Raw genomic sequence first — 25,019 nt, 5'->3', positions numbered from 1 at the left:
AATGAAAGTATAAATAAACTCCAAGTGTTAGTGAATCTATTGTTTTGATGGGATACGCATTATACGAAACTAGTTTCAACAATCGAACCGTCAAAACTTGTTTGTATATGCTTCGAGATCGCATACGCTAAAAATCGCAAAAAACAAATATTCAGAGATCAAATAACGGGACAAACCTTTTCGACAGTTATAAATAAAAAATCACGATTTAACGGTAGTTTTAACTCCGATTTTGATGATTGTTTACAACTACACTCCTTGATCCTATATGAATACAATGAACTAATTCGATCGTTAATTTAAAATATTTACACAAGTGGATATCACAAAATCTTATGTTATACTACAAAGTCATTGACTTTGCGCGACGAAGGTGTGCATTCGTCACGCAAAATAACTTTGTACAACATAGGTGAACCTTCGTCAAACAAAGTAGTTTTGTGCGACGGCAGTCTTCATCACGCAAAGCTGTTTTGAGCGACGCAGGTGCACCTATGTCACGCAAAGTTATTTTGCGTGACGAATGCAAACCTTTGTCAAAGTTAGGAAAAAAAGCAGTAAAGCATTCTTGGTTTGGCACCAAAATCTTACGCGACAAACAAAACGTCATGCAAAATGCCATTGCACAAAGGTCGTTTGCACGACGTTTTGTGTTTTGTGTCACGCAAACATACTTTGTGCGACTAAATTTGCTCCGTCGCGCAAACATGTTTTTGTACTAGTGTTACATCCCAAAATCATAGCGATAACTATAATAATTAAATAAAAAAATTTGTCACTACAGATGGTAGAGGTGACCAGGTGGTGCTTAGTAGCTAGTTTTTTTTTTTTTTTTTTTTCTTTGGACAAAGGTAATTTTCGTTACCAAGAGAGCACAAGTACAACCAAAGGGGCCCAATTACATAGCAAACCCAAAACAAAAAGTGAACCCCAAACACTAAACAAAAGCCCAACCTAAGAGAAGAGCCCAAAAATAGAAAAACAAAAACCCTAAAAGACTAGCTTCCGCCGATGCTGTCGAAGAACCTGCCGCCGACCACCATCCAGCATCCCATGCCAAAGATCGCACCAAACACAGCCCCAAAGAAGAAGGCTCAACCTTCCTCCACCAAGCACCACACATATCGAAATTGTAGCCACCAAGGAAAGAAGCTAGCGGGAAAGAATTTTCCCCCATCAACAAAGCCAAAAACGGCATACAAGTGTAAGGTGGTGATGCGTACACCATATGAGCCGAAGCTCTGCACATCTTTCGAGAAAGTCGCAAAACGCGGGTGGAAGAGATGGTTGCAGAATCGGACATGTGTGAGAATGATGGATGACTGAAAAAAAATGCAAGGGTCAGAAAATGGCTGGATTAGAGTCATGGAGGTGGAAAAACTTGAGGGAAAATAAGAAAAAGGAAGGTTGGAAATGGGACTGTCAGATCGAGACCAAAGAAAGGTTAGATTGGAGGCCTTAGGGGATGGATTACCAAGAAAAACGAGTCGGAAAACATGGAGAAAGCCAGTTGCACAGAGAAGGGAAGAGAGACAAAAGACGAAGAATAAAAATGAAGGCCATCGACCCTGGCCACTGTTAGGGTCGGTGACAAATCGAGATGACGGAATTAGGAGCACTCACACATCGGTGAGAAAGTCTCTCACATAGAGAGAAGGTCTCTCACGCAGAGAGAAAAAGCAGAAGGAAATGAGATACAATCCAATGTACATTTGTTAGATGTGGATGCTTAGTAGCTAGTTTGGATAATACTTCTGATTTAGCTGACATCCAAATCCAAAGTACAAATTTTGTTCATCCTTGCATTTTACAAATTAAACGCTCAAATTATAGACTTTTTAACAACAGAAGTATTGCACTGACTATTTGCCCCGGGCTTATTATTCACACTTTGAATTATACTTTATGAGGGACAAGATAATGGTAGAGTAGCCCACTGAACTCACTAGTATTTGATTGGACTTAGTACAAAATATATGGTTGATAGAGAATTATGGTGGTTGGGAAAACACATCAACTAAATTATACCACAGGTGGCAGAGCTGTAAAAGTTTAGGTTTTAGGGATCGTAGGCGGTGTTTGCTTTGAATGAAGGCTTTGAGATTATAGTTGAAAAGCTAAGAGACTTTTGCTGAAAAGCAATTGGGTTTGTGATGAAAAACAGTTAAGTTGATCGAAGAATCACTCAAAGTTTTGTTTAATTGTAAAGATTGAATTTGACAAAGGTTCTGACCTTGGAGGCCGTTGACTATATTTATAGGCGGTGAAGAAATAGCAACCTCGATCATATCGCTGAGCTGGAGCATGAGTAGATTGGTCATTTAGCTGTCTCTATAGAAATTGGACAGACTGATTATTATCCATAGGAAAAAAATAAAAGAACTTTTGGGATTGTTAGCTAATGTGTGATTAGGATGCTTATTTTGCAACCTAGACATTGATGAGATGAGTTCTCTAGAAGCCGTTAACTGTAAATCCTCCATCAACACTAATAACTTGTCCATTGATGTAAGAAGCAGCTGGCAGGCAAAGGAAGGTGACGAGAGATGAAATTTCATTAGGCTGTGCAAGACGGCGGATGGGAGTTCGACCTATTAGGCGTCGAAATCATTAGCATGACCATCCTGAGAATGCAAAACCAAGTTTAATTATTAGATTAGTTGCCCAAATTATTATTAAAGATCAAATTTGGTAAGGCACAAGGACTCAAGAATATATATATATATAGGCAGAGGGAAAGGTATTTGCATATTCAACTTTAACACCGGTGTTGACAGCCCATGGCGCCACAACATTAGTACGAATGGCGTCTTTTGCCCATTCACATGCCAAGTTCTTTGAAATTTGGATGACTGCACCTATAAAATAGAAATGAAAATTAACGTTTAGAGGTCTTGCAGTTAAATAAACTTCTATATTTTGTAAAATTAATTAGTTGCTCACTTTTTGTTGCTGCATAGGCAGAGAGTTTCGGTAGAGCTACTACACCGGCAATGGAGGCAACAAAGACAATACTTGCATTTCCTGAGGCCTTCAAGAGAGGATGTGCAAGTTGAGAAAGATGGTAGGGAGATTCAACATTGGTTTCCATCATACTTGAGAAATCTTCCAAAGTGTAATCTATAGTTCCTCTAAGTGTGCAAGTCGCAGCACTGTTTACCTACATGTTGCACCATATGTAGACATGTCAAAACCTTCTTCATATTAATTAAGCGGCTAATTAAGGTTTAAACTATTATTTATTTAGTCGTAAATGGACTTACAAGAATGTTAAGTTTGCCATAAAAAATAGAGGAGACGGTTTTTATGAGGTTCTCCCTTTGTGCTTTAGAGGTTAAGTCACAAACCGAGCTAGTTACTTTGAGTCTCTTAGGCCATCTCCAACCGAGGGCTGGTCAGAGGGCTCATTTTAGCCCTCTGACCCTCCAAGATTCTTCAAGATATTAATATTTTAATGAACAGTACAGGGTCATATTTGCCTCCGTCTTCAACCGAGGGCCAGAGGACTCGTTTGAGCCTTGTCATAATGTTGACTACAAAAATTACAAAACCTACGTGGCGCGCAGGCCGAGTAACTAATGAACTAACTACGTCTTTCGGTTGAATGCGGGGCGTGCCAACTCGTCGGCCGAGCTCGGCCGAGGAGTAAAATGTGATGTCGCGTTGGGTGCGCTATCGACTTCTGTATCTTGCGATTGCGACCGAGGAAGGAACGCTCTCGGTCTCTGGGTTCTATAGCCTGAAGACAAGGCTACTAATTCTACGGAGTTCACAGGTCGTCGGACCCTGATTCGGTCACTGTGATTATATTCGTAAGAGTATAAGCACGCCGAATCAAGACCAAACTATATGGGCACAGGTACTCGAATGTGATGTATGTCTTGATGGTAAACGTAGTTCGGCCGTCGGAATGCCGAACCTTGAAACTTACTTGCGAGTATCCAATCATAAACTCACTCGGCGTCCAATACGCCGAGCAATGCAACTCGTAACACCCAACTACGCCGAAAAGGCTTAGTTAGATGACCTCTACCAACAAAGGTTCGAAAACCCTTCTCGGCCGAGACTTAGATAGATAATCGGTCGACCTCGACGCAGTGCTGTTTATCCAAACTGAAGGTGTTTCTCGGTCGGCTGATTCTGCGGCAGCAGTGCTGTTTATCCAAACTAAAGGTGCTCACCGGTTGCTTCCACAGTGCTGTTTATCCAAACTGAAGATGTGTCGGCAGGAAACGAAAAGGAAAAATCTCAAGGTGTTTGAGAGGTTTTGCGCAGGGCAATTGTATGCTGATTGTGAAGTCCTTTTCTATTGCGTAATTTCTTGTATTTATAGCACCTCGCTCCTTGAATCCCATTCTGATTTGGATTGGGAGTCCTTGTCCCATCTCACCTTTAACTCGAACAATCCTAGTCCTACTGGGATTCTGAATTCTCCTCCTTTTGAAGCTTTATCCCTTGCCGGTCGAGAATCCTGGTCGCACCAGGATTTCCTCGACCTTTCCTCATTCATTTGGACTACTTAAGATAGGATCTGGCCGACCCTGCCAGCTGGTCCGGGTTTCATTATTTGGCCCATAGCATGTGTCATTACCTTGGGCCGAGCACATCTTGCTGCTCGGCCCAATCATAATATTTTGGGCCCAAACATTGCCCCCTCGCTTCTGAGGTCGCCGACTGTTAACTCTTGGTCGAGCCTCGGCCTTGAAGAAGCGAAAACATTTATTGCTTTTTTGGACCTTACTTCAATAATGACCATTATTCCTGTATATTTATGAGACATGATTGCACCTTCCTCGTTGCCCCCAACGCGTGGCCACGTGTCAATCTTCCGCCACTCTTAAAAGCTTCAATCATGGGCCTCGAAACCGTGCACTAACTGAACCGTCTCATCCTTATTAATACATTGAACCTGTCGCCGCACGCCATCGTGCATCCTGGATTTTCGACTCCTCGATCCCATTTTCGTAGGTTCCCAAAATATCCGAAATGATTGCAGGCTTTCCCGGTTACATTTCCCCCCAATTTGAACTAACGCTTTTCGAATTCCAATCCCTTTCGAAATTCAGGCTTTTGATCTTCAATCTGAAAAGCCTATAAATACCCACACTTTACTCTATTCGTATCTTACGCTTTCAGAAATCCCAAACTCTCAACTTTTAATCATCCTTGCTCGTTCAGACCAAACCCTCTAGTTTTCCTTTCTGCAATCTTTCCAGTTCTTCCAGATTACTCTAATGGCTTCCTTTATCGCGAAACTTTCCGAGGAGATCAACAAGTGCAAAGACTTCATTGATCGGAGCACCGTCAAAACGCTTCGATTTGAAGAGGACATGGCCACCACCCACCAGATTCTGGGTCCCCTCTTCAGAGACGCAGTGCCATCGTCCGTTACAGACCTGCTCAAGGAGCAGTGTTTAACACCCCTGCAGCAGGGGTTTGACTGGTCAAAGTGGGTTCTGGCGCGGCCTCAGGGAGCCTGGCCCTCGACCACCACGGCCTGGGCTGCCTGGGTCGACCGGATGAGCACATTCTTCTCCAAGGAGTGGAAGGCTCTTGGCATCTACGATGCCATCATGCTGTCAACCATGGAGATTGCCATGGATAAGGAGCTGCTCCTGGCGGCCCTGAGTCTATGGTGTTCGGCCACCAACACCATGGTCTTACCTTTCGGCCCCCTCGGCCCCACAATCCTCGACGTCTCGGCCATCCTTGGGACTTCCCCGACCGGCCTTCCCATTGACGCCGCCCTTTCTAGATACCCTTCTCCTCTCGACCTGAAGGCGCTATTCGACGAAAGGGCCGTCGAAACACTGAGCCGGGGCGACCGGGAGCCCTCGAGGGAAGAAGTTCAAAAACTCCATAAGAACTTCTTCAACTACAACACCCTCATCCTGCATTTCGCCGGTCGAGGCGAGGAGGGCCTGAGGAAGGGAGAGCACGAGGCCTTCCTCTTCTACTGGTACAACAAATTCATCTGTTGTACCAGGTCGAACAAGTGCCTGGTGGAGAACATGCCGGTGGCCCAGGCACTGGCCAATGGTCGCTCGCTGGCTCTCAGTCCAGCCATACTCGCCAACCTCTACCGTTGCCTGGCTGAGGAGACCATTGGCAAGATTGACCCGCACCAGAACGGACCCCTCTGGGTGTTCCAACTCTGGTTGCAGGTCTACTTTTCCACCCTTCGACCGGAGGTTCCTGCCTTCGACCGAACGGCCGCCCTCGGCCCTCAATTGGCCTCTCGACCGGCGCCTCCCCACAGAGCCGACGAGGTCTTCAGACACTTCTTCAGCCTCGACGTCCTCTCGGATGACGAGTTCCTGGTGTGCCGGCGCCAGGAGTACCCTTTCTCGCTCGGGCTTCCTACGGCAGCGTGGGCCGCGTCCGAGGATGCGAACATTCGTCAACGATGGGGGTCGTTCGTTGTGGCTCGTGACCTTCCACTGGGTTGCGATGCCCGCCGAGCGGGCTGGGAGTTGTGCCACCCTAATTTTGTTGCCCGGCAGCTCGGCTATCTCTAGGGCAGCCCAGTCCCCCTGCTCGCTTCTCGGTCACTCCTGAGTCGGGGACGTCTTACCGGCTCCTCTGAGAGGGAGTGCAAGACGTCCGACCAGGAGTTCCAAGAGAAGTGCAGGAAGTTCCGGATTCGGCCGGCGGTTCCTGAATCTTTGGGAACCGACACCTTCGGGGACTGGTGGGAGGAGTACACAGGCGACTTCTTCGGCGCCCCGGCCGAAGATCTGGTGAAGAAGATCTTCGGCGACCGTCCTCGGTCGACGTCTTCGGCTCAACCTAAGGAGCCGGCCCAAGGTAGTCTTTCCGCCTCTTTTTTTTGTTTTTTTTTTTGTTTTTTTTTTTATATATAACTTGATCCTTGTTACTAATCACCTTGCCCTTCAGGGAGTCGTGTGCCGAGGAAGGTAGAGGTGGTCGCTGCGGTGGCGAAGGCGAAGAAGGTGCAGAAGCCTATCGCCACCGAGCGGGCAGTTCCGGCCAAACGCCCCCACCGAGCGGCCGAGCCGGAGGTTGATGCCCCTCGCCCTTCTAAACGCGTCAAGAAATTGGCGAAGAAGGGCGACCGGGAAATTCATGTCGTCCCTAGTGATACTACAGGGACGGCTGCTCCTGCCGGCTCTCCTCCTTTGCCGGGTGCCCCGACTCCTCCGGCCGTCTTTCCTCCTGAGGCCACGGCCGACCCTATCGGCGAATCAACTACTGCTCCAGAGCCGGTCGTGGCGCTTGTCGCGGGAAAGTCGGCTGCCCCTGTCGAGGGACCTTCTTCTCCAATGGTCATCCTGGAGGTACAATTCTGCTTTTACCCTTTTTCCTTTAGGTTTTTTGGTCGTAACACAAAACGTTTTTTTCTTTTTGTTCAGGATGTCGAGAGCGAGAGCGAGGAGATCCCCCTGGAACGCCGTCGCCGACCGGTTAGCTCCCCTCTCGTCCGTCCTCCTCCGGCAGTCGAGGCGGCCGCTCGACCCACTCCTCCGGCGAATCGCGGCAAGCGCCCCATGGCCGAGCCTGAGGCTACGGCCGAGTCGCCGATCCACCCACAGGATGAAGATCTCCCCATTCCTCCGCAGGAATTCTCCTCGGCCTATGTAAGTCTTCTCTTTTTTGCATTAATTTTCCAATGACACATGTTCTTAAAAGACTATTAAAATGTCAGGTGCCCGAACATTCATTTCACCGGCAATTTTATGCGCCGAGGGGTGTTGTTTATATTTCCTGGCCGCCGTCGTGGCCATCCAATATAGATAACCTCCATCGGCCGCGTGAATTGCGTAGCGGTCTAAGGCACTGGGCTCGGCCATTAAGTTCCCTGGGTTCGAGCAATGACCCAGAGGGCATGGCCGAAGTCTCCTCTCGGCAGGTCTAAAACGATCCCCTTTTTCCTTTATGCACTATATCACGACGTCTGTTTTTTCTTCACAAAGTTCTCCTTTTATGTGCAGCCGTCGTGGGAAGTGGAGCTTGATGCCCTTCTTCAGAGCACGACCGGTGAGGCCGGTTCTTCTGCTGCTCCGGCCGAATCGGCGGGAGCCACGCCCGCCGAAGTCTTCGTGAAGCTGCACGAAGTCTTGTCTCTGACTGCCTCCCAAGCTCTCCGGTGCAAAGGCCTCGACTCTGTTGGAGAGTGTCTCAATGACCTCGCCAGCGGTGGTCATCTGAGCCCGGAGGGTATCTCTTTCCTGACCGACCTCCTGGAGCGAACTCGGCAACACTTCTACATCTTCGAGCGAGCCCTTCAAGCCGAGGATGACTTGAAGGCTGCCAAGGTCGCGCAAGAGGCCGGCCGAGCTGAGATGGAGGCACTCAAAGCTAAGAAAGCGAAGCTGACTGAGTTTGATCGCTAGATTTTTGACCTCCAGCGTCAAATTTCTGACCTTCAACGGCAAAGGTCCGCTGCCGCTGCCGAGCTTGAGAAGGACTTCGAGGCTAACAAGGCTCGGCTGACGGCCTTTGCTGCCGGTGCACGGCATGTCCAGCAGTTGCAGCTTAACAAGAAGACCAGGCAGGCCGAAATCATCCTGGGCGAGGCGAAGTGGCTGGAGCTAAAAGCTGCCCTTGAGACTTTTCTCCCCTCGACCCCTTAGCCGGTCTATCATTGTATTTGTACTTGTTCTTGTAATAATCTTTTTGATATTAATACAATGGTCGTTTTGCTATCGATACAATGGTCTTACTCTTGCATTTCCCATGTAATTGGATAGTAATTCTTTAAAAACTTTCCATTAATCGGTAATTTGTGAACTGAACCCGTCCAATCTCTGAGATGATATGCCCCATTGCCGAGGACTTTGTGAACGACGAATGGTCCTTCCCAATTCGGCGACCACTTCCCAAATCTTGGGTCTTTAATCCCAACAGGCAACACAGTTTGCCAAACCAATTCTCCTTCGCCGAACGTTTTTTGTCTTACACGCTGGTTATACGCTCGTTCGGCAATTTTCTTTTGCGCTACCAATAAGTTACCCGCGTCGATTCGGCTTTCTTCTAAATCTTCTAATTCTTGCCGCATCGCTTGACAATATTCAATACTGAACAAGTCACTCTGCTCGATTACTCGTAACGAACTTATACTCAACTCGACCGGTAACATGGCGTCGTGTCCATAAGTTAACGCGTAAGGGGTGGTTCCAGTGGCCGATCGGGGTGAAGTTCGGTATGCCCATAACGCTTCATTTAACTTCAAGTGCCACAACCCATGTTTCTCTTTTACCATTTTTTCAAGGATGCCGATCAACACTTTATTGCTTGCCTCGGCCTGCCCGTTTGCATGTGGGTAGTACGGCGTAGATTGCTCGAGTCGGATGTTCAAACTTGCCGCGTATTCCTTAAACCTATCAGCCGTGAATATAGTGCCATTATCAGTTATGATCGTTTCTGGCACGCCGAATCTGGTCACAATATTTTCCTCTACGAAATTGCATACCTCCTTGGCCGTTAATTCGGCGTATGATCTTGCCTCGACCCACTTAGTGAAATAGTCAGTTGCTACCATAATCCACGCGTGTTTCGCTGCCCCCGATGATGGCGTGATTTTGCCAATCACGTCCATTGCCCAACCTCTGAACGGCCATGGTTTAGTGACCGAATGTAGCAATTCGGCCGGGGCTCTCTGTACGTGTCCATGAATTTGGCATGGTACGCATCTCCGTGCATATTCGATGCAATCCTTTAATATATTGGGCCAAAAGTAACCGTGTCGTCGGAGCAACCAACGCATCTTTCGTCCAGACTGGTGTGCTCCGCAAATTCCTTCATGTACCTCGACCATTGCTTGGGCAGCCTCGTCTGGGCCGAGGCACAATAGCAGTAAACCATCCTCGCCCTTGCGATATAATTCATTTTGATACGACACGTAATTCGTGGCGAGGACCTTCGTTCTCCGGTCGTGTTTCCCGTTGGGATTATCGAGGTACCGTAACATCGTTTTTCTCCAATCATCTGGTTCTACCTCGACGGCACATATTTCTACGGGGTCTCCTCGTTCTAGTAGGGATGGGAGCGACATTACCCTGGTACGTATTACGTGTGTGCGCTGGAGAGTTTGCTGATTGATCAAGGCCGGGTACGATTGCAGGCCTGTGGTTGCGATTCGGCCGAGCTTGCCCCCCATGAGTTGTGCTCCAGAGGCGATCTGGGCGAGTTCATCGGCATCGGTATTGTGGACTCGTGAAATGTGTTCAAACGTGATCCGTTCGAATGACTCGGCCAGGTATGTGGCGACCATGTGATAAGGCGCTAAAGTACAACTCATGCAACGAAAAATGACGTTCAATTGGTTAATCACAAGTTCGGAATCACCGAGGACAAGAACACGAGAGGCCCGTAGATCGTGTAAAACGTGTAGGCCGATAATGAGGGCTTCATATTCGGCCTGATTATTCGTGCAACTGAAATCCAATTTCAGAGAAAAATACCATCGGCAGTGGTTGGGCGACTGAATTGCAATGCCGACACCCGCCGAAGTCGAAGTGCTGGAGCCATCGAAATGCATGGTCCAATGGTTATCGCGTATGGTGACCAGACCGATGTCGATATCGCCTCCTTCAAAACCGTATGGGGAGGGGTGTTGGGCCAAGAAGTCGGCGAGAGCCTGCCCTTTGACGGCCTTTTGGGGTACGTACTGTAGGCTGAACTCGGATAAGGCGAGCGTCCATTTCCCGATTCGGCCTTTTACGATAGGTCGAGTGAGCATGTACCGAATTACGTCTGTTTGAGCAATGACCTGCGTAACTGATGGGAGCATGTAATGCCGAAGCTTAGATGCGGCGAAAAACAAAGCTAAGCAAAGTTTTTCGACGGGTGAATAATTGAGCTCTGGGGAATTCAGATTTCGGCTAAGATAAAAGACAGCTTGTTCACGTCCTAGATTGTTGTCTTGCGCGAGGAGACACCCAATGGATTCGGCGGCTGCCGAAATGTACAATTTAAGGGGTTTGGTGCGAGAAGGCGGAACCAGCACGGGTGGGGTTGAAAGGGCCACCTTGATTTGCGTGAATGCATTCTGATGTTCTTCGCGCCAAACAAATTTATCGGTATCTTTAAGTTTAAGGAGAGTGGAGAATGCCTTCATTTTTCCTGCCGAATTGGCGATGAAACGGCGGAGGAAGTTGATCTGCCCGAGTAACGACTGCAACTGTTTCTTTGTTGTGGGAGGTGGGGCGCTAATGATGGCGTGGGCTTTATTGGCGTCGACTTCGATGCCGCGATGGTGCACCAAAAACCCTAGGAAATTGCCGGCCGAAACACCGAAAGCACACTTGGCTGGGTTCATCTTGAGATTATTCTTTCGCATGCGAAGGAACACTTGTCGCAGGTCATCCAGGTGTGTTTGGCGGCGTTTCGACTTTACCACCACATCGTCGATATAAACTTCGACGATGGTCCCAATTAAGTCGTGGAAGATCATATTCATGGCTCGTTGGTATGTGGCGCCGGCATTCTTGAGGCCGAATGGCATGACTACCCATTCGTACGTGCCGAGTGCCCCTGGGCAACGGAAAGCCGTTTTGTGGATGTCGGCTTCGGCGATGAAAATCTGGATGTATCCCGCATGACCGTCCATAAAAGATAGTAGGTCATGATTAGCTGCGGTATCAATGAGAAAATCTGAGATTGGCATTGTATATTCGTCCTTGGGAGTAGCCAGATTTAGATTACGAAAATCGATGCAGATGCGGAGGGCACCGTTTTTCTTCAACACGGGGACGATATTGGCCAACCATTCGACGTACCGAGCGGTCCTAATAAATCCGGCCTTAAGAAGCCGAACCAATTCTTCCTTAATGCCGAGTTGTACCTCGGTCGAAAATCGGCGAGGAGGTTGCCGAAAAGGCTTACAGCCATCTTTGATGCGTAGCTCATGTTCGACCAAGTTTCGATCGAGGCCTGGCATTTCATGGTAACTCCACGCGAAGCAATCTTTAAATTCCCGGAGTAACTTATGGAGTTCGACCTTCGTGGCTGGTGGGAGTAACGCGCTTATAAACAATATGCGAGGATCATCGGCCGTGCCGACGTTAACTTCTTCTAATGGGTCATTGACTTGAGGCCGATGGTCCTTAAGAAGCCGAACCGACAGGAATGCAACTGGTTTGGTGGATCCAGTCTCGGCCGAGTAATGCATTATAGTCGGTCTTGGAATCAATTATGAAGAATGCCGTCATGTGTTGACGACCGGCAATGCTAACTTCCAATGGTAGTACTCATTTGGTCTGAGACTTGTCACCAACGAAGCTGCTCATAGTGATCCCTGACGGAATGAGTTCATTATCAGAACGGCGTAAAGCCTTCATGACAGATATTGGCATAATGTTGACTGTAGCTCCACAGTCGACAAACACTTTGGAAATAGGGAATCCTTCGATGTGAGCCGTGACGTACAACGGCTTCAGGTGTTGGAGATTAACCGAAGGGGAGCGAGGAAATAGCTCGGCCAAAGCTGCCTTAAGATTGTCCGTGCTTCGGGTTTCTCTGTCGTCGTCGTTTGCAACGAAATCGACTTGTGTTGCTTCTTCGGCGACTACATCTCCGTCCAAGAAATTTGATTGGTGGGTACTGGGTTGAAATTCAGCTGGTAACACGTGGACCATACTGATCTCCATTTGTTCGAGAACGGAAGGACCTTCGGGTTTCTCTGTCGTCGTCGTTTGCAACGAAATCGACTTGTGTTGCTTCTTCGGCGACTACATCTCCGTCCAAGAAATTTGATTGGTGGGTACTGGGTTGAAATTCAGCTGGTAACACGTGGACCATACTGATCTCCATTTGTTCGAGAACCGAATGACCCATTGGATCGTGGTCATCGTCTTCTGCCGAACTAGCCACAGTATCGGCCGGCGGAACATCCTCGATCAAGCTTTTGAGTGCCTCGGTAAGAGCCGGTATCCGAGACGTGGGAACCAAGTCGAGTGTTGTGTGGCTATTTTCCTCGACCATGTTGACTGTCGAAGGTTTATGTTGGTCCTTTGTTAGACGGGCTCGTTCTTCATAGGCCATGCGGGCGTTCCTTGTGTCGAGATATGTATCCAACCGTGCTATCCGTTTTTCTTCGTCGGCCGTGAGGCCGAAGAGCGATACCGCCGAGAAAACTTCGAAATGATAGCGCAAATGCTGAAGGTTATCGAGCGAGAAAGGTAATTCAGCGGTGTCGATATCTGTATAAGGGTCAACGTCAAAACCAAGTACCCGAGCTTCCCGTATATGTTGGAACCTTGCCTTAATGGCTGGGTCGGAGGTTTTCTGAATGATTTGCTCGGCATCGGGGCAAGTGAGAGCTAGGTCGAGGGCTTCCTGGCACGCCTTGGGTAGTCCGTACAAGTCATTGGCGGGGTATTTCTTATGAAACTCGCATGTATTCCAAGGATTCCCCAAGGAATGGGGGATGTAAGTTGCGCCGTACTTTGATAAACGGTTCGCGCGGTGGTAACGGGGAAAGTTTCCTTTCGGTCTCTTGTGTGAAGTGTTCTAAACGAGCTCTCGTTTCCCCAGGCCGGAGAAGGATTTTGATTCGTTTCTCAGCATCCTCAATGGTGGTTTCGAAACCGGCAACTGCTACTTGCTTCCCTTCGGCCAATTCGGTCATGATAGTCGGGGTTGGCCGTTCACTTATGCTTTCCGCGGCCTTCTTTGGTTGCCACTGGTTGGCAGTGCTGGCCTGCGCTTCTCGTCGTCGAGCCATGCAATCAATCCGTTGACGGCGACGTTTTTGGGACTTAGACAGCGCTGTATATAAGCCAGTCGGAGAGTTGTAACTGTACCAGCGTTGATCCGATGTCCTGGGTGGTTTGAAGGTTTTGCGATCGGCTGATGAGCTGGAACTGGTATTGTGCGAGTAGTAATCCTCATTATAGAAAGGCGCGTCGAAGTCAAGACGCCGCCTGACCGAGGCCTGGTCTTTCGTCCGTACCTGTGGGCCGAGTCGATCGAACACTTGACGTCGCGGACCAAGTTCCTTTGGTGATGTGGCAAGGGCCGTGGGTGGTGTGGAAAATGTCATCTCCCCAGGTTCAACCGGTGTTTTACAATGGTCACATAAAACCTTTGATCCATGAGTTTTGTCGGAACTCGACCTTGTCATAGGCTCATCGGCGAGCGTTCCCGATTGTTCCGTGGGTGGTGCATTCGAAAATATATCAAGCTTTAGCCTTGTTCGACCATTCTCTTTACGGATATGCTGCACCGGGACGTATTCGGCCTTCCCTTTGTTTTTAGGAAGATGAGCATCCACCATACCAATTGTTGTTGAAGGGACGGGATTGACGTCGACCGCCATCTGCTTTTCCGGAAATTTCAACTTTCCTTTCTCGATCCAACTTTGGATTGTATCCCGGAATACGACACAATTATTGGTTGCATGCTTATTAGAATTATGATACTTGCAGTATATTTTTCCCTTCAATTCATCGGCCTTAGGGATAATATGCCCTGGCCGAAGCTTGATGATCTTTGCCGCCAATAATTGATCGAAAATTGCATCGGCCTTGGTGATGTCGAAAGTGTAGACTTTCGATGACTTACTCATCTCCTCGGTGGTCGAATGGGCTTTGGTGTCTTTGCTATTTACTTGGGCCAGAGCCTTGCAGACGTAAGGTTTGTCTATTACTATCTCGGCCGCATCCACACTAACATACTGAGGGTCCCCATTTTCGGCCGATGCATAGCTGACCGTGGGGTTCTTATACAACGTTCCCTGGGATGGTGACTTTGAGATCTTTTCTTCTCGGAGCAGGTAATCATACTGTTCGACATGTTGAGCAAGTTCGTACATATCGCGGATGTTTGCCCCCAGGAACTTCTTTTTGTACTCCACGTCTAATCCGTTGAGAGCGATCCTGACGAATTCCACCTCGGGGAGCGGTACTCGGCACCAATTCCTGGCTGACTTAAACCTTGTTAAGTACTCCATTGGAGATTCGTCGGATGCTTGAGCCATCCTGGCCAAGGATGATACGGACATCTCCATCCCTGGCCGATAGAATTGTTCATGGAACTTTTCGACTAACTCTTCCCAACTTTGCACAGAATTGGGTGGAAGATTAATGTACCAGGCGAAAGCGGAGCCTGTCAATGAAAAATTAAACAACCGTAGTTTGTAGAAGTCGCTATTGACGTCTCCACACTGAGCTGTGAACCGAGCCACATGTTCTAACGAGGACAAAGACGATTCCCCGGCGAAGAGGCTGAAATCAGGGATCTTAAATCCTCGTGGGTATTCAAACCTTTCAACATAAGCCGGGTATGGATGAATGAATTTTGGAAACTTCGGTGAATGAATTTTGGAAACTTCGGCCCTTTCTTCAGGGCCGAATCAATCATTCTTTGGACTTCCGTCATGTTTACGGAAGCGGCTTCTTCTCCCTGGCTTGGTCCCTCGGATCTATTTCCTGGTCCTCTTCTTTCTACGGTGACTGGTTGCGGTCGAGCGGACCCTCTCTCGGCCGGTATGGGAACATTCGTCGAGAGCTGCCGAGGTTGGCCGACCTGGCCATCTTCGAAGGCTTTACTAACCAATAACTCGAGCATTCTGGTCTGTGTATCATTGTTACTCCGTATTGCTTCTAGCAAATCATTCATCCTTTGACCAATCGAGTTCTCGACCTGACGATACTGTTCATCAAGTCGTCTCCGAAAAAATGATCTAGTTGGTGGATCAGAGCCTTCTCCACCATCGTCGTCGCAATCTTCCACTATCCCTTCCACGAACATACCTGTCGTTTGATTTGGGATCGCCGCGTTGTGTGGTTGCCCGCCGAGACAGATTTCGTTTTCTCGGCGTGTCACACTTGTAGCCTCGGCCGGCGCGGCAATTATCGGATTTTTTGCTGGGTGCGAATCCTGCCCAAGGCCTTGCACTGGTAAGTCAGCTGTTGACTTCCCCATGGTTGTTTTCTTCTTGGTAGACCGTGTCTCAACGGTCATGAACTCCGAAGGTTTAGCACAATCGTCCCATTGGGCGTGCCAAAATGTTGACTACAAAAATTACAAAACCTACGTGGCGCGCAGGCCGAGTAACTAATGAACTAACTACGTCCTTCGGTTGAATGCGGGGCGTGCCAACTCGTCGGCCGAGCTCGGCCGAGGAGTAAAATGTGATGTCGCGTTGGGTGCGCTATCGACTTCTGTATCTTGCGATTGCGACCGAGGAAGGAACGCTCTCGGTCTCTGGGTTCTATAGCCTGAAGACAAGGCTACTAATTCTACGGAGTTCACAGGTCGTCGGACCCTGATTCGGTCACTGTGATTATATTCGTAAGAGTATAAGCACGCCGAATCAAGACCAAACTATATGGGCACAGGTACTCGAATGTGATGTATGTCTTGATGGTAAACGTAGTTCGGCCGTCGGAATGCCGAACCCTGAAACTTACTTGCGAGTATCCAATCATAAACTCACTCGGCGTCCAATACGCCGAGCAATGCAACTCGTAACACCCAACTACGCCGAAAAGGCTTAGTTAGATGACCTCTACCAACAAAGGTTCGAAAACCCTTCTCGGCCGAGACTTAGATAGATAATCGGTCGACCTCGACGCAGTGCTGTTTATCCAAACTGAAGGTGTTTCTCGGTCGGCTGATTCTGCGGCAGCAGTGCTGTTTATCCAAACTGAAGGTGCTCACCGGTTGCTTCCACAGTGCTGTTTATCCAAACTGAAGATGTGTCGGCAGGAAACGAAAAGGAAAAATCTCAAGGTGTTTGAGAGGTTTTGCGCAGGGCAATTGTATGCTGATTGTGAAGTCCTTTTCTATTGCGTAATTTCTTGTATTTATAGCACCTCGCTCCTTGAATCCCATTCTGATTTGGATTGGGAGTCCTTGTCTCATCTCACCTTTAACTCGAACAATCCTAGTCCTACTGGGATTCTGAATTCTCCTCCTTTTGAAGCTTTATCCCTTGCCGGTCGAGAATCCTGGTCGCACCAGGATTTCCTCGACCTTTCCTCATTCATCTGGACTACTTAAGATAGGATCTGGCCGACCCTGCCAACTGGTCCGGGTTTCATTATTTGGCCCATAGCATGTGTCATTACCTTGGGCCGAGCACATCTTGCTGCTCGGCCCAATCATAATATTTTGGGCCCAAACACATAAAAAACGGTATCCAACTGAGAGCCAAAGGGCTATAGGGCCAAACATAATTTATTATTTAAATTTAAAAACTACAACAACTTAAATTCAAATCCAACAACTTAAATTTAAAAACTACAATGATAACTGTCCCAAAAAACCAAAAAAATTAGAATTTAAATTTAATGAATGGTTTAGGTATTTATAAGAAGAAAAAAAATTAGAATTTTTAAGAATTAAAAAAAAAAGGTCCAAAAAACCAAAAAAAAAAAAAAAGAGGTATTCAAAATTTTTTTTTTAAGCAATCCTGTCGGTTATAACCGACAAAAATACATTTAATTTTTAATATAAATATATTCCTGTCGGTTATAACCGACAAGAAAGCTATATTTTTTGGCCAACCCCAGGCTCAACCAGCCCTCCAGCCCTCTAGGCCTCTCCGAATCCGTGGGGCCCTCTTAGATTCCACAGCCATCTGGCTTAGCCATCGGTTGGAGACGGTTTTCAAACTATTTTCGACCCTCTGACCCTCTAGACCCTTCGGTTGGAGATGCCTTACTTTCCCATTCTTGAAGCCTCTCAAGAATCTGCGCTTCGTTACGGGCACAGGTATGCACGGTTGCTCCAAGTCCTGCCAGCTCTTCCACAATGGCATATCTGAAAAAAAATTGCATCTGAAAAATTAGAATAATATACCCATGAAATAAACTGATCTGAATTATCAGATGCAGAAACAAATAAGAGAAGAAATAGCTAATTTTAATTACCCTATGCCTTTGGTTCCGCCGGTGACGAGAGCAGTCGTTCCCTTTAGAGACCATCTTTGACTGTCGAAACCTGCCACGTATTTTTGCTTGATCTGTAACTAAAGATGTTGTTCACTTGTTCACTTGAAGTGGTAATTGGTTAACAGGTAATATGAAAGCTACGTATAACTGTAGGTTGAAGAAGATTTAATGAAATAGCTAAATGTGGATGTGGTGATGATATTCTGTGAAGGCTAGCTGTGGATATACATAGCGTCGTTGCTGGAAACCAAAATATTAAACTAATAAGATGAAAGGTGAAAACAGTAGTAGTCGCCATCCATTGGCTGAGTCAAACTTTTTGTTATTAGGGATTGTCAAATTTAATGCAAAGTAATTGGAACACGGAAGCATCTATCGAACGTCAGCTATTTGTCCTTGACTTTGATATATTCAACACGTAGGGAGGACGTTGATTACAATCTAATAAGATTGTCTTATTATTACAAAGTGTGGGCGAGCCGTTGAACCGTAATAGCTGTTTTTACCAAAAGGTCATATTTCTTAATTAGATTCTGTAATAAAGTACTATAGTTTTTTTTTTTTTTTTGATTAACAGAAAAATTGAAATATGATAAATTGGCTTTGTGAAGCTGACCCCTCGTGTGAACCGGAATGTACGTACGCAACTTAAGTACAGTGGCGAAACTAGAAATTGTTTGGCAAAAATAGGTACTATTGACCAAGAACATCATAAAACGATTCTTAGTTGGGACGGTGATCTAGCGTTTAATGCTTAGGCGAGACTAAACGGCGCTAGACGCTGACTTTAAAACAGTGGCCAAACCACCCAACTCAATATTTTTGTTCATGAAATTTTATATAATACCTATTTCAATTGCATATACAAATCAAAATATAAGAACAAATAATAGAATTAAAAATAATTAAACTCTTATTTTATAGTTTAACCTAATTCAACATTAGTTGCATCTTTCCAATTCAAATTTGTTTGGGGCTTAATGAAAAGCATTAGCCCATATCTACAACTCCACAAGGTCTGACCAGCCCAATATAACAAACCCAAAATCTCAGACGATATATCTGGCAAAAAGCAACGCCTCAAAAGTAATCGGCGAACCGGCCACCGCATCACTAAACCACCCTTCAATTTTGCCCACGTCATTCCACTGTAGCGCCCAAAACATCCTCAAATTCCCAAAAGAGTAATGTTAAGAAAATTAAATTTGTAAATTAAATTTGGTAAATTTTGAAGTTCGTCGGAAAATTGGGTGACGCGTGGCAGTGGTCCGACTTTGTCTTTTTAAGCTTATTTTGTTATTTTGAATCCATGTTTGATATGCTTGTGGTGCGATTCAAATGTTTATACTTAGTCTCGGAAATGTTAGTCATTCGATTGATTTAGAAAATGGAGGACGAACTACGAATGGATTGATCCCTTTCGAGGGTACATAGGCAATCTAACTAGGATGTTAGATGCAGCCATAAATAAAACAAAATGACTTTTTTTTTTTGGTTAATTAGAATTATAATTAACCATTAATTTTATTTTGGCCTACCTTTGTGTTTGGCTTCTAGAAGAAAATTTAGGTCGTTACATTGTATCTTCGGGATTTTTTTGATTGTGCAAAGCTAGTATCATGATGTAAATGATACTTGCCAATGGCCGCAATGGAAGATCGGCAGACGCGTGACCAATGTTCTCTTGATCCACAACAATAACACATATCCAATTCAGTGGAATATGATTGAACGGTAGTTTTTTCCTTGTTTTTGAAGTTAGAAACCGTAAGGGTGAGAAAATCGGGTCTAACTTCGGGTAGTTTCTTTCGAATACTTCAAACGTGGTAAAGTTGAGTTTATTCAAGTTCGATGTGTCCCTGCAAATGAAGGGACCAAGAACTTGGTTAGTCTTATGGAAAATCAAATATCCATAGACATATAGTTTGAACATTCGGGTTCTATAGACATGTATTGGTTTAATTTAACATGAAAACTTTAGGTTTAATAGTGTATGTTTTAAATTGAAAACTTCAAGTTTCAAACGTGCTAAATTCGAAACTATAGGTCCGAGTTTAGTATGAACTTCTGGTTTATAAAAAAGGGTACTTGCAAGAACACAAAATATAATATACAACTAAAGTCTAGTGAATTTGGGATTTGCTTTAGGAACCCAAGTGTGAGTAGTTTCAGAACTACAAAAGGATATCAAGGTTCAAGAAAAAAAAAAATATTAAATCATTAATGCCAAAAAGTGGACTTCAGGTCAACAATTTTGGATTTTTGTCGAATTAATGGGTTGCTGGTCATTTAAATTAATTAAATAGATTGAGATCCTTCGAGGTCGATCGTGGAAGAAAAATAAGGACGTTTAAGTCATAGTGGCTTTGTTTACAATTACGAAAATAAAGCCTAATAGGGCTTTAGCTGGGGAACATCCCAAAATATTTGGGTGTGGCTAAGAAGCAATAAGTGCCAGAATGTGACATTGGGTTAAAAAAGGTCGCAGCCTAACATGGAATTGCTAGCTGATGTGATACACGGCCCTGCAACTATAGGCTTAGGTGGGTTTAGGGCAGGTTGTTGTAGGCAGCCCAGCACACCTATGCAAGCTGCAGGCTTACGGGCCAAAGGGAAAGATCAACCCAGTATGCAGCAGGCTTGCTAGAAGGTGGGCTAAGGTGCGGGAGAGAAACCCAACAAGGGACGCTGGCTTCTAGAGGCGGGCCGATGGCAAGAATCCCAACATCCAGGGACCGAGACATCAACCCTGGTCCAGTTTTTTAGTAGCAAGCCCAAAAGGTTGCTGATGAAGGCCAGACGTCAAACCGCCATTGTCCTGGCTGCAAACCCGAGCTGTAGGCTCGGTGCAACATGGCTCGGCTTCAGGGGTTTGGCTCCAGGCCTAGGCTCAGCCCAAATTTTCCAATTTTATTTATTTATTTTTCGATTCCAAGGTTTTCAAAAAAAATTCATGCTTTTATTTTCTTTCAGTTTCATTGACTCACAAATTCCAAGTAGCAATTATAAACTGTGTATGAATGAACATATATATAGACAAATATATGCATTATACTATATATATATATGGAAAAATATAAACTGGGTGTACATGCACATGTGGAATGTTTTCATTCATCAAGGTCATTGAGATATCAAGTTGGATTTTAGGAGAACCTAATTGGTTGAAAACGAAATTGAGTCCTTGAATTTGTAGAAGAACTTCCTTCATGAATCTTCAGTTCCTTAGCATCAATGTCCTTAGCACCAGGCTAGAGTGTGCTATTCTAGACCTATTGAACTGAAGAATTATAGAGTGAGAAAGAGGGGTGTGGCATGCAAGAAGGAGATAGAGTTTGATGTAATTGTGAGGCGGATTTGATGTCAAATTATTGCGCCCTTATTTATAGAAATAGTGAAGGTAAATTCCTTACCCAATAAAGATTACAACTTAAACAGGATACTATCTAAAGATAAGATATGGTAGAATCATATTCTTAACTTAATTAGGACTGCAAAAATAAAAAATAAAAAATAAAAAATCGATGTAATAATAATCATTCTTAAATGATAATTTTTTTTTTTTTGGGTCTGATGAGTATTTATTTATAGAAATTTTGCTCTATATATAAAGCATCTTTCTGTTTAAAAGGAAGCAAGAGATGATGACAGGATGTTGCGGATGGGGAGGATTACCCACATTTTAGAGTTCATTATTAATTAGCACCAAGAGAATAAAAGGGAAAAAACTTTGGTATTTTGTGGAATGTCTTCTTATGCAATCTATTGGCAATTTTTGTTGAAAAAAAATACTATCTATTAAAGATGCGTGTATTTTAAGTTAGTCTATAAAAGTACCCTATTACACCTAAACTTGTCTTTATTTTCTTTTAAAATAATAAGTTCCAAAGATAATGACCTTACCGACCGTGCTTCTTAATTATTAATTAGGAATCGGTTAGAAAAATACTTCCCATTTTTATATATTTTAGGAAGCAAACATAGAGGTAAGTACACTCTTTCCTTTATATTGCTTTTGAGAAACATGCAAGAGGCGTATGTGAAATGCTTTTGAAGAATTTCCCAGCAATGGGGACCGTAAAAATGAATTCTTCCAAGATTAAAATAAATGTCTTGAAGTAATACGATATTCTATTCGTTAAAGATGGAAAGAATAAATATATACAAGAAAATAGGGTGCCCAAGAACAATAATATTACCTAAAACTGAATATGTGTGGTTGAGTACTGTAAATTATCTCTTGCATCGTTAAGGACGTCCAATAATGTATGAATAACTATCAATTGTTAATAATAATAGATCCTAAAATGAATCTCTTACATGTATCAATAAGAACATGTGTGCGTAAGCAAAACTCTGTCCTCTATTATTTTGCAGTCGCTCAGTGTCATGTCTCACCCAACACCTTCAAATAATTTCTTGACCTTCACCACCATCACCTTCATTTGTCTTTGAAAAAATGACACCTTCAGCTCTTCTCTCTTTGCTACATTGTTTTATATGGAGAACCAGGAGGGCTCACTTAATGTATGTATTATTAATTAATCATACATAAACAAGTTGAGACTGAGGACATTAATTCCGTAGAATCTCTCGGGATAGGACAATCTCACTAACGTATTCCAACATAAAAGAAGAGTCTTAGCCCTTCTAAATTTATTTATTGTTATGATGAGAAAAGTAAATCTCCTTTCTGTTTCCGTTAACATTTTGAAATTAATGGATTAATTCTTGTTTTGAAAATGAAGGCCCCATCTTAATTAGCAAGATATATTCAAGGATTTTTAGCAGGCAATTGCATGTGACTTGTTCCATTTTAAAACCAGTCTCAATAGCACCACCCGGCCTTGTAGATGAATATTATAGTAAGTACCTATATATATGTAAGAATCAATTCTACTAACCATATTAACCTGATTACTATGCATGCATGTCAAGCTAGCTGCAGTACATCGCCTCGCTGGATTGAACTCTACTTGTTACTTTAATATAATTAATGACTAACCAGAATCTCAATACAATTGATTAATTCTTATCATGTGTTATTCATGATTTAATTAAAGACGTGTATTTCACCTTGTTTATAATACTAAATTATATATTTGGTTTAGTTCAGAGCATACTCCTGAGATGATGCTGAAGCTTTCGCAGTTTTTTTTTCTTCAAAACGGCAGCAATTCATAGATAAAGCACAACGAAACATGAGAACAAAACATGTAAGATTTTGCAGTTAGAGAAGGTAAATTAGCTTGCAGTGGTGCTGATTTCGGTAAGCTTGAGGTGGAAATGTACTGATTCCAAAATTCTTATCGACATCCTCTCAACCATTTGAAAGCAGTTCACTTTCATGTACCGCAGCCGCAGTTATGCAATCGAGCTACACATTTGGCTGTATCTTTTGTCAGTACAGATCGTATGTGTGATTTGCAATGAGCTTCGATATGCCAATTTGGTTATTTAACACCTTGGTATCTGATATAAACATTTCTATTCATATTTACACGTAGGGCCAAATACCCAAGTCAGTCAAATGAACCTCTGGTCAAACCTTTAAGCCAAAACTTCAAAACTTGACCCACGAAATACCATAGCATCAGTCATTTCCGGTAATCTAAAATCGTTATTATATAGTTAATGACTCTATTGACATGGAAGTCTTGCAAGTTAATCTAAACACTTTCAGTTCGATATAGAAACAATAAGAAACATCTTCAAGTCGACAAATTAAGGTTAAGTAAAGCTTAAATTTGCCCTTGGTGAAATGGCAAATATTTTTTTGTTGCCGTTGGAAAAAGTAGAAGCCCTGCTCCAACTAAGATAGGAACTGGAGGAAAAAAAATTTAAGCTCAGCATAGTCTACTACTAACATCGTCAATATTGTCCTTAACTACTTATTATTAGCTAGTTATATAGTTTTATCACATAAAAACTACATATTATTCTATTATATTTCTGAAAATTTATTACCCTTCAACACATATATCCAGTAGAATAATCTTGCAACCACATCCTTCTGTATGTACTCCATGATTAGTTTTCATTAAAAAAGTAAACTCTGTTCAAATTGTGATCTTACTCTTTTGATAATGTACATATAATAACTACATTGAAAAAAGGCATGAAACTTAATTACAGTGGAACAGAGAAGAAGAAGAAGAGATGATGAACGTTTAGAAGGAAATGAAATCTTGTATTGGTATCTTTTAAGTTGAACAGATTACAGAAGAATGAGAGAGAGTTTACAAAATAACTAACTCTATAACCTTCCAAAAAACTCTTCTAATAGCTTTCATCAGCTATACCAATCTCCAACATTCAATAATAAACCAATCTCCACCATAAATATGTTAGTTACTTAGGAGATATCTATTTTTTGGGTCAATTTGTTTGAATATATACATAGGTACATAATTATAAGTACAATCATATGTGTAAACCTATTAATATACATATGAGGATATCACTAGATCGTAATACAAGTGAAAAAGAATATTACTAGATCATAATAAACTTGATTAGAAGGACATAAGAATCTAAATTGGCAAGTCCTACAATTGTTCTGTTGTAGGTTTTGTTATATATGGGGTTTTCCGTTCACCATATAAATAATAAATAGAAGTCCAATCTATCTCCCATTGTGAAAACAAAAGGCAAAAATCTTATCAAAGAATGTAATCTAATGTTGTATAAATTATGTTTGACAACCAGTGGTTTAAAATTGATATAAAGGAATGAAAGGAAAGATCAAAATATAAACCTGGAGCAATCTGCTGCATGGTCACCATTGCTTTTCCTCTTTTTCTTTCTTTAATTATGGGGGTGTTTTCTTCTCTTTCCAATATTGTATGTGTCTTGGCCCTTCGGTCATGTGTTGTAAATGTGGTTTTTAGGTACTTTGCTAGAAGTTCAACAACGGACGGCTTCCTGTCAACCCAGAAGACTCAATATTCGGTACATGTGTATATCTTTGGAATATAAGAGAAACAAAAGAATTAATACAAAATTGTCAAGGCAGCCTGGCTACCTCTCTGCTAAATAGTTTTTTAGCCTCTTAATCAAAATTTACTGTTCAGTGAGAATTATACTTGTAGTTGTTTATGAGCTTTGTTGACCGATATGATATGTTAATTAGTTGGAAAAATTAATTCATTTAATACA

General features: G+C 43.9%; 1 protein-coding gene across 1 annotated transcript; it reads right to left on the bottom strand.

Moving 5' to 3' along the window:
- Nucleotides 1–2,315: 2,315 nt before the first annotated feature.
- On the bottom strand, nucleotides 2,316–21,554 carry LOC103938146 (tropinone reductase homolog At2g29290-like). Its single transcript, XM_048574067.1, has 7 exons — nucleotides 21,541–21,554; nucleotides 17,841–17,900; nucleotides 17,628–17,730; nucleotides 3,264–3,368; nucleotides 2,944–3,160; nucleotides 2,742–2,858; nucleotides 2,316–2,591 (listed from the first exon to the last, which is right to left on the bottom strand). Exons 1-7 carry the CDS (start codon nucleotides 21,552–21,554, stop codon nucleotides 2,455–2,457), a joined length of 753 nt encoding a protein of 250 aa, XP_048430024.1. The 3' UTR covers nucleotides 2,316–2,454.
- Between the last annotated feature and the right edge of the window lie 3,465 nt (nucleotides 21,555–25,019).

Source organism: the organism of the source record quoted next, unplaced genomic scaffold, assembly GCF_019419815.1.
Source record: "Pyrus x bretschneideri cultivar Hongxiangsu unplaced genomic scaffold, Pyrus_bretschneideri_v1 Contig11, whole genome shotgun sequence".
Taxonomy (NCBI): Eukaryota; Viridiplantae; Streptophyta; class Magnoliopsida; order Rosales; family Rosaceae; genus Pyrus; species Pyrus x bretschneideri.
The sequence above is the reverse complement of the archived record's forward strand: the minus strand, read 5'-3'. Positions and strand labels throughout refer to the sequence as shown.